At 36.0% G+C, this 11,292-nt stretch overlaps 1 protein-coding gene across 1 annotated transcript in view; it reads right to left on the bottom strand.

Moving 5' to 3' along the window:
- Window positions 1-7,180: 7,180 nt before the first annotated feature.
- The window catches only part of LOC136879744 (tubulin alpha chain-like), a 56,210-nt gene continuing 52,098 nt past the window's right edge, over window positions 7,181-11,292 (bottom strand). The window contains exon 6 of the mRNA XM_068228769.1: window positions 7,181-7,471. Coding sequence (XP_068084870.1) covers window positions 7,181-7,471 — 291 coding nt within the window. The remainder of the gene's footprint in view (window positions 7,472-11,292) is intronic.

Genomic DNA, 11,292 nt, shown 5'->3' with positions numbered 1-11,292 from the left:
TGATTGATTGATTGATTGATTGATTGATTGATTGATTGATTGATAGATAGATAGATAGATACTGTGTTGCAATGTAGACAGAAGCGAAAGCCTTACTCCCATCCTCATAGGAAACTTTGATAGGCCACGATGTTTTAAGGGCATTGGGTACTTTCCATGCAAATACAAGGCATCTAAAATGCATACAGTACAGTAATCAAATGAATAAAGTACTTGCACAGGGGAGCCAGCATAGACTTCTCGTCTTTGAATATCTTTTTCTTTTCTTCTTTCGTTGCATGAGGTTATGTTTGTCAGTGAGTTATCCAAGTGCAGTATTTGAATACTGTAAATGTACATTTGGATACATTTTAGGAATAGTTCTTTTCTATTGCATTTGAAAGGTTTAAACTGTGAATCAATGTTAATTGCATGCAGTAACTGATCTTAGAATACTTTTTGACTCGGCAAGGGTTGGCATTTCTGAAGTATGAGTTGGCAGTTAATTCAAAATCACGTAATTCGCAGTCCAATTTTTGCGTCCCAACGACTTCGAATTAACAGGATTTTATCATATCGCAAAACTAACATCCAAGTTCACCGGTGTGTCTGTTTCAACTGTTTACATTACACGAAAAAGAATTATCCACCACCGGTTGAGTTAATATCCGTCTAAAGAAAAGACCGCATGTGGAAACTGTTTTAGACGTGGTGTGTAACAAATTTGTTAGCAATTTAGGAAAGGATATTAGTGATGCAAGAGACAACGGATCTTTCGATCTACTGGGAATTGGGCCTACTGCAAGTTCAGATTAACCCATCATCGGTCGAACTTAGTAACGTCACGTCATCAGTCAAGGTGTTAGCGCGGCTCTCACGCTAATGAAAAGGAAGTTTCCATCTTTCTTATGTATATCAATTGGAAATTATATTGCTAGGAAGTTCCTATTTTTATTCTTTTGTCACCTTGTGGAGCACTTTAATTTATTTTTATCACATTTGGCTTCAAAACCCAAAGTAATGTAAGTCATAATGCCTTATTATTCAAATGAATGTCGAGTGCCGTAATAAATGATGAAAATTATTATTTTAAATTTAGAGAATCTATTAACAAATGATATCAAATGATGTAATATACAAAACAACGTACAATATGCCAATGAGAGAACAAAATTATTGCATTATATACAGTTCATTCATATTCTGAATATTGTATTTTGTATCTTGCAGCTTCATTCGCTGCTGCTGACATCCCTGGCTTCCTTCTCACCATACCACTGATGACCATGGTCATTGTATGCTTTCCACAAATTGAAGCCTGACAAGAAATGCACCGAACCATGGAGATACGATTCTTTCTTTCAGGCAAAAGCCACATCTCACCCTCTCTTTGTTTGTAGCAGGCTGAGGAGTACACTTTGTTTCTGGATATTGGAGGTATTTCCTTATTCGAATCTTCAGGTCATTCTGAACTCCTTCCTTTGAAAGTCTTGCCACCATATGATTTCTTGTGAAACCCAATGCCAGAGTTTTCAAAAATTTTCTTCGTTCCATTTTACTGTTAGTGTTGCAAAAGAGGATTAATTGAGCATTGATGGCACCAACATCTAAAAGTGTAAAAAATGTCTGAGTGGCCAATGACAACATACTCTGTCAACAGTGTACTGTGATTTCATCTTATCAACGACATCTACACCTCCTTTCGTGAGGTTGTACAATGTCACCATTGTTGGCTTCTCTTTGTCGCCAGTAGTTGGATCAATTTCATCTGAGTCATGCATACTTGAAACCAGAACAACGTTTCGGCTCTTTTTGGGAACATACGAAACAACTGTACAATCTTCTCTGAAGGCAAACGGGCTGCTATTTATAGGCCGTTGCTTCGTATTTACAAGTTCCGATGGCAGTTCCACCTTATTCTTTTTTAGAGTCAAAATTACTGTCAAGTTATATTGGTGTAGAAGTTTGTGTGTAAGCGGAATAGACGAAAACCAATTGTCCATTGTAACATTTTTTCCCGACCCTTTGATTGGTTCAACAAGTCTCTTGACAATGGCACTGGGTCTAGTATCCAATATGTAAGGCCCGGAAGGCTGCCCGGTCACATAAATTTCCATATTCGATGTATAAAACATCCTTGAATCTACCAGAGAAAATATCTTTATGCCATATTTGGCTGGCTTCCTTGGCAGGAACTGTCTAAGTGCAAATCTACCACGAAATGTTTCAAGCATTTCGTCAACTGTAGCGTATTCAGAAATGCTGCAGCTGTTCACACATCTTGCTACGAAACCTTCAAACACATTTCTGATTAGGGCTAGTCTATCAAGTGCTTTCCTTGTCAACCTTGTCCGTGCATCATCAAAACGAAGACCTCGCAACAGTAACAGAAATCTTCGGTAACTCATTGTAAATGCCTACAATATAATGATTATTTCAATCCACCTATTCAATACAAATTGGTTTTATGTTGCTAGTTCATAATATTACAACATGAATTTGCAGGGACATGTTTCGCTTTATTTACAAGCATCTTCAGCCTACACAATTGTCTTAAGGTTAAGACCTGTCATAATTGGATTGTTTTTACAAAATATTTTGCTTGAGTATATGTCCATGTTTGGTAATAATATAGGAAAAATGTACACATTAAAAGTCTAAAAATATGAATTACAATGTTGGTAATCCTTAAATTCTAAGATACATTGGCATCTAAAACATAGTAAATACAATTTAAAATTTCTTTTGCTTGAAAACTGTTTTCACGTTTACAATGTTGAATTGGAGTAACTCTTAACTCTAAAATTCATTGACGTCCAAAACATAGTAACTACCATTTGAAAATTTGGCTAAAATTGTTTGCACAATATTGTGGTTGATTGAAACAACCGTAATATGGCTTTAAATTTGAGTCATGAGAAAGAACTGAAAGTTAAAATACATAGGAGTCATTTTTTCTAAAACCGTTGAAATCTAGAGCACAGTAACTTCTGATGTTAAGAATTTGGATAATAATTGCGATCTCCAATGTAATTATTTAAAAGCAACTATGATTTGACTCTGTGTGTCGATGATATACTAAATTTAAATCTTGGAAACCGTTGGAGACTAGCTTCTAGAATTTATGAGGCTTGTTGCAGTTTGGTGTTTTGATCAGTGAAGTATTAGAATAAATAGTTCTTGTTTATTGTAACATTGAATATCCAAAGGTAGCAGAATATATTAACGTAGTTGTAGTTAAAAGGAGTGGCTTCATTCAAGTCTTGAATAGCTGTTTAGGTTTCTTTTGAGGTAATAGAATGAGTGAAGCATCCCTTTGACTGCTGCTATAAAGTCTTGTGGTCTTTCTTACGTTACTGTGACTAAATTAGTCACCTCAAAAGAAACCTAAACAGCTATTCAAGACTTGAGTGAAGCCACTCCTTTTAACTGCAACTACATTAATATATTCTGCTACCTTTGGATATTCAATGTTACAATAAACAAGAACTAATTATTCTAATACTTCACTGATCAAAACACCAAACTGCAGCAAGCCTCGTAAATTCTAGAAGCTAGTCTCCAACGGTTTCCAAGATTTAAATTTAGTATATCACCGACACACGGAGTCAATTATAGTTGCTTTTAAATAATTACATTGGAGATCGCAATTATTATCCAAATTCCTAATATCAGAACTGTGCTCCAGATTTCAACGGTTTTACAAAAAATGACTCCTATATATTTTAACTTTCAGTTCTTACTCATGACTCAAATTTAAAGCCATATTACGATTGTTTCAATCAACCACAATATTGTGCAAACAATTTTAGCCAAATTTTCAAATGGTTGTTACTATGTTTTGGACATCAATGAATTTTAGAATTAAGAGTTACTCCAATTCAACATTGTAAATGTGAAAACAGTTTTCAACCAAAAGAAATTTTAAATTGTATTTACTATGTTTTAGATGCCAATGTATCTTAGAATTTAAGGATTACCAACATCGTAATTCATATTTTTAGACTTTTAATGTGTACATTTTTCCTATATTATTACCAAACATGGACATATACTCAAGCAAAATATTTTGTAAAAACAATCCAATTACGACAGGTCTTAACCTTGAGACAATTGTGTAGGTTGAAGATGCTTGTAAATAAAGTGAAACATGTCCCTGCAAATTCATGTTGTAATATTATGAACTAGCAACATAAAACCAATTTGTATTGAATAGGTGGATTGAAATAATCACTATATTGTAGGCATTTATAGTAAATTTCAATACGGCCTAATCATGAGATTAGTTACATGTAAACTCATTGTAAGTCGAAAGTATTCTGGAGCAGTCCCATCCTTATCCCATAAATCCTCCACAATCTGGTGTGACGATTTTTGCATGCCTGCTAAATACAAGAGACCTAGAACTGCCCTTATTTCATCAGGATTTGTATCTATAACATCACTTTTCCTGCTGTAGTTACTTCGAATTTTATGAAGGCAATCGTTTGTTTACACTGTAATTTCTTCAATCACTTCATAAGGGAAAAATATTTTCCATGCATCAAGAACAGTGCTAGCGTGTTTTACAATTTCTCCTTTGACTCCCGGTGGATGAACAACTATATTTCTGCGCTTCCTACGTACTTGTTGGCGTGGTGCATGAGCACGCTAAACGGTCAGTTGGTCCTTACCGATATACTCCACTCGAGGTTCCGTTATTTCCTGCTCATCACCGGCAAATTGTTTACTTCCACTATCATGGTAACCGTTATTTGACTGTTCTGCATCTGAATCAACTGAATCATCTAACTCTTGAGATGAGCGTATTTCAGTGTCATTATCAGATTCTTCCAACAGCCACTGGATTACCTGAGCATCTGAACGATCCATAGTTCCTGATGAATACTACATGCAACTTCACGTGCACTGAAATAGCAAACAATGAACTCAAAACATCTACTCGGAGTCTTCTAATTCAATAATCACGACACAATACTACTTAGAATTCAAACGAACACCATCGGTCGAGGTGTTAGCGCAGCGCTCATGACTTCACAAATAAGCAGTCTAGGTCACTCTGATGATAACTTGGCAGCCGTTAACAGCACTATTCGATTGTTGACATATCACCGGTCAGTTAGATAGCAGCACATGTCAGGAGAACAAAAGATAAACAAGTAACGGCCAGATAAAATCTTTTGGTAGCGCTGCGCTCACTCCTCGACCGATCTTGGGTTAATGAAATACCTAGACCTACTAGATAATTTTCATGGCAAATATAATCATAGCAGTGATAAAGTATTTCTCAAATATGTTCAGGCAAAGCAGTTATATCTGTAAATTTACACATTCATATTTTTGTAAAGACCATGTGGACCTCACGGAGTGATATGAAATATTTGTTTATGCCTATGCTACTCTTTCAATGGAAGGAATTTTTCTTCATTTAATGTTTTCAAAATGAGCCTTCCTAAAATTAGGGTGCGGGGATTATTCGCATAAATACGGTATTTTGCCTTTTGTTTCAATGAATACCTGTCTTTACATCTTTTACCTGCATGGGATGATTACCTTGTTTTCCCTCTTCATATGAAATGATCACCACCATTCTTTACTTGCACTGACAGACTTGGAGATTGCCTACCGGTCCCTTCTTAAAACTTGCTCAAACATAACTGAACATTTGGTAGGTCCACCTTGACAACCCCTTTCTACCTTTCCTTTCATTCCTATCTTCTCTTCTCCCCATCTTTGGTGTCCTACTTATCCCTTGAAAGCAGTAACCTTTCTATTGCCCTATCTTATATATAACTTGCTTTTCTTTCTGACTATTAAATATGATTTATTTTTAATTTGTATATTTATTATGTAGATACTAACCTACTTTGTGTGTGTTTGTACATCTTGATCTCTATCCCTCTTGTAATCCTTTCATTAATCAGCATCAATTTTTTCAGGTGAATGTTTTCTCAAATTACTTCTAATTTCCACATCACGATCTGACAGGAATGTTAGATTTTTTTTCAGACTAAATATTCATATCATGAAGCTATTTGACAGTTACAGCTATGGTATTGTTGAACATGTTTTATAAATCAGTTTCTGGAACTTTCTTGTCTGTTGCTCCTATCAGCTCCCTTTCTGATTTGGAATGATGCTGATTGGGTGGTAGGTATTCTTAAGTGAAGTTCGATCCAAGATTCCTGTGTCTGAAGTTTGCAGATATTTTTGTGTGAGTTGCTGTTCAGGCAGTGATTTCAAACTTAGGATTTTTCAAATTATTACTGCTATTTTAGTTTAGTGCAAAGCTGGAATTTTTATCCTTTCCAAATTATACAGATAGTGACCATTACTGAGTGCCTAGAACTTCTGGCTGCTATCCTGGTGATTCTGCGTTTGCTTCCAGAGCAAATTTAATATATACAACTGGCAGATAATTATATTATTGGCCCTGCATAAGGACCACTGGGAATCTTTATGATGAATGAGTTTATGCCCTCTTGATGCCAAGATTAGTTGATGAGGAATATCTTGTTTTCATACACCACTTGTAATTCATGAGCTTTGAGTTAGGCATCAGCCTGGAAATGGAGCATCAAGTTTGATGTCACAGATTGATTTTTTATCACATGATATTGAGTTTTATAGACATTACTGTACCTCATTTATCTTCAAATTTCAGAATTGTCAGGGAAATGCTGATTAGCTTTTATTGCCTATTGTCATGGAGAGAGTGTTTATTAACACTTTAAAGAACAACATAAATCAATATATAAAATTCTTTCATACATTTTCTTATTTTAAAAGCAAATGTTGTAATTAATTAACATTACTGGTAGTGAATGTTATTTTGATTTATTTTAAGATTGAAAAGTTGAAATACAACATTTTCACACTTATAGATAACGTAACACACTCACGATCATAAAATACATTGAAAACTCCACAAAATACACATTTCTTCGATGACACAACTACAGGACAAGACAAAACAAAACAATAATAAATGGGTTCAAGACGTGGTGCTTTTGATATGAGACTGTTTATCTGACATTATTTCAAACCTATCTTTAACATCCAGTTGAAACAGGGATTGTCTTGCTTTTGGTATTAAATTATGACAGAAGTTTGATCACAAAAAAGACTCAAAATGAGCAGGTGGTATTATTTATTTCCTCGGTAGTTCAAGAGTATTTTTGTATTTTACAGCCAAGACAGGTCAGAACTCATCAACTTGTTTATCATACGAGGTGTCCTTTTCCACTTCTTTGTAATCATTTTCTAACACAGCCAAATCTTGGCGAGCTTCATCAAACTCCATCTCCTCCATGCCTTCGCTGACATACCAGTGAACAAATGCCCTCTTATTATACATGAGATCAAATTTTACATCAAGTCTGGCCCAAGCTTCTCTAATGGCTGTTGTGTTACACAACATGCAGACTGCTCGCTGAACTTTTGCCAGGTCACCACCTGGAACTACTGATGGTGGTTGGTAGTTAATTCCCACCTGTAAAAGAACAATTGTGATTTACTCTCTGGCAGAAAGGAATTTAAAGGTGAAGTTGGTTGCTGAGTAGAATAATGTTTTCAGTTACCGTAGATTACTGCTAAAATGTTAAAATGTGTTCCATGAGAGGAAGTTGAAGTTGAGAGGTTCAGGCCTAGCCCATCATACTGCTGGTAGCATTGGTACCGACTACATGGGTGTTCCAGGGCTCAAGCACCCAACAGGAGATTTAATTCGGTTGAACACTATATTACATTTTCCTGTTAATAGCATGCAAATATCTAATTCAAAATTTCTGATATATGAACCTTCAATTAACTAATTCCAACATTCCAGTAAATTAACAGTTTCAGTTCATATCGGACTGATTACTTTAGTTCAAAGCTTCAAATATTAGTGTTATTATACAGTGCTCAACAAATGTTTTGCATATTACAGTTTCAAACTGTATAAGTCATGATACCTCACACATATTTACAGTATGCACTGTAGTACAATAAGACACACAGTGATACTAAACCCAGATCAGGTTTTATATTTGTACAACAGGAGGCATATGTCTTGTCAACAGTTTAACAATGACATAAGACAAAGTATGGACAATATACAGCTGTTGGTTCTGGTGTTATTGGATTTTACTGTTGGCAGAGATGTATTTATATCCAAATTAAAGAGTTTAAATTTCTCCCCTGCCTGTTGTCATTTCTTGATGGATACAGTACTTTTGCATCCATCTCTTGGCACAGGCCAGAGCAAAGTGTAGCTTCCATTGAAGTCCCAGTCTCATCCATGGCTGTGACAATATGGAAGCTGCTGGGGTATGGGTGGTGCTGATTAATGACATTCAGAGCACAACCAGTGTGTCTGAGTGTCATGAAAGGTGTTGCTCTTAGGGTTAGTTGTGCTACAATAGCACTGTCTGGCCCATTGAGGAAAGCAATGGCAAACTACCTCACTCCTCATCTTGCTTAGTACGCCTCATTTTGGTACTGCCATTGGTTCTTGTGGTTTACCTATAACTGCATAGCCTTTGGTGATGCTATTTGAGGATCCAACCAGCCTCTGGACTGATGACCTAACAGACAGACAGACAAATTTCTCCCTTTGTGTACTCCTGTTACCAAAACAATGGATTACAAAATGTTCTTTTAAGTGCTGGAAAGTGAATCTTTATATTGACTGAAACTGTGTTCAACATCAGAAGAGGTAATGGGCGCATAATTCAAATTCACAATATATGCTGGGGTTAAATTCAATGTTAATTTTACACTTAAATCTCCACACAGCATTGCAGAAACCTTTGTCATTTCTTCATATCCAGGGTTCTTTGAAAGTACAGTGGCCATCTTCATGTTTGCTACATCTGTAACTTTACCTGCACTACGATTTAGTTGTTCCACAGTTTTATTCACAATTTCACAACTTTCAGAAAGTGAGAGAAGCGAGTTTTGGAGCCTTTTCAGTGTTTCTGTGATGCATGAAAAATTATGCTGAATGTAACATAAGTCATTTCTCACACTTGTATCACAGACAAATGTTTTCGTGGCTTCAATTTAGGCTGCATCTTCAGAGTCTATGGCATGCAGAGCGTTCTTAATACAGTCTATATATTCAACATAATATTCAACCGCTTGCAGCCATGTACCCCACCTAGTTAGAATCGGCTTAGGCAGCAATGGAATCTCTCGGTACATTCCTTTCAAAAGATGAACTCTTCTGTGGGCTTTGAGAAAAAAAATTTTCACTGAGGAAATCAATAAATCTACTTTGGGGTAACTGCCTCTTATCACTTCTGCCACACGATGAAAGGCATGTGCTACACATGTTAAATGAGTCATCTTATAGGATATACAACACAATGCTTCTCCGGCTTTTATCATATAATGTAAGGTGCGGCATCGCTAATAAAAAGTAACACTTTATTATACTTAACGCCCTGTGGCCAGAGGATACCCATAGCCTCATTGAACAGTTTTGCAATAGTTTTGTTATCGCACTTTTCTAGAACATCACAGTATAAGAGAATCCGTTTACAATAATCTTCACTTAACAAACCAATAATTACGTTGCCAATTAGCCTGCATTCTTTGTCTGTTGTTTCATCAATGGAAACCCAAATTGGACCGTCTTTAATCTCTTACCTTATCTTCCGAACAGTTTCATTGTATTTGGCTGAACAGTATGTTTTTCTGAACGTTGACTCATCCGGGATGGATCATTTGGTATATTTCTAGAGGAATTCCCTGAAGCACTGATTATTCAGTTTGAAGAGAGGTATGTCAGCAGAGATGAGAGCACGGCAGAGATCGGTGTTGAACTCGGGCGTTACACTGGAAGTTGCTGGTTGTGTCACAAACAATTGTCTCTGCTTGGAATCTCGTTGTTTGTTAGCCTGGTGTTTACTGGTTGAAACGTCCTGTTGCACAAGGAACCTTTGAGTAGATGTCACTGTACAGTGACACAAATGACAAAATAATATCTTACTGTCAGTTGATAAACCATCTTCTTTAAATTCTGATATGTAACTTTTCAATTTTAAACTGGTTGACTGAGCTACTTTAGGTATATTGTAACAACATTAATATCTTCAATGAATATCAATATATAACTGCACACACTGAACGTACAAGAACACTATGATCCGTCTCACTGCTAATTCAAACTGTGAATGACTGGTGGTGAACTAGATGGAGTTATGAAGCAATCAAAGGGAATGCCCGAATTACAAACTAATCCGGAAACCACTAACACATTGTCGATGAATGAGATTTCCCTAGTTACAAAATTATGGCACAGACACAGTCGGTGTTATGTAATGCAGCTTATCAGTGCTGTAAGTGTGATTCAGATAGTCACAGTATTGACCGGCTGATCTCCACCACTTCTGGGCTCAACCTCTCTCTTTCTTTGCACCGCTTATCAGCTTATTTTATCAGCCCAGACGTGGACAGGCGTGATAATGACCTGCACACCAGTTAAAATATTAATTTTTCGAATATAGATTTTTAATTTATTTCTCCATTATTGAGAGGACTGCTAATTTAATACTTTTTAGCCAAAATATAGACTATATTGATTTTAATGATGAAGAATATGGAACATATGTGCTAAACTCCAAAATATGGAAAATGAATACTCCATTTTTCAACTCCACACGTCATGATTCATAAAGATAATGCAAAATATAATTAATTTTAGCTTCCTAAAGGGATATGTATTTACACATAAATCTGTTCCCTGCTGTTGAGCAATTACAAAAATATTTATATAGTTTTGGACCAGAGTATTAACACAAACAAAAATTTGAATGACGTACAAGAGAACAAAAATCTGTTATATGAACAGATACTGTTGCTTTTATCATCACGAAAAATTAATAATTTGAAGTTACCTCCTCTAAAACAAACATCCCACCCTCCCGTTCTACATATAGGCCAAGCTATTTCTCCTTTCCCTACGAATAGCACTGCCCTACTGCCCCTAGCCAAGTTCCGCCTGGCGAGAGGAAACGTAATTATAACATGCATAGTAGTGTGGCGAGAAGCAAGTCAGAGCGAGGCTCAGATGTGAACCAGCTATAGGGAGTTTCACCAACTTTGATGGTAAGCTTTTACGTCACGCGTTTGTGATGGAAACTCATTTCTTAAATTTCTGAGGGTTTTAAACCCATTCATTTTATATAACTCTTTCTTTCCAGACCTTGTCTTTTAAAAAGAGAAATATTCATAAGAATTAAGCTACCAATATGTTGGTCATACAGGGCAGATCTTTGCCATACGACAGGCTATCTCAGAAGCATTAGATTCCTTCTACCAGAAATA

Source organism: Anabrus simplex, chromosome 1 (assembly GCF_040414725.1).
Source record: "Anabrus simplex isolate iqAnaSimp1 chromosome 1, ASM4041472v1, whole genome shotgun sequence".
Lineage (NCBI taxonomy): Eukaryota > Metazoa > Arthropoda > Insecta > Orthoptera > Tettigoniidae > Anabrus > Anabrus simplex.
This window is presented reverse-complemented; position numbering and strand designations above follow the sequence as displayed.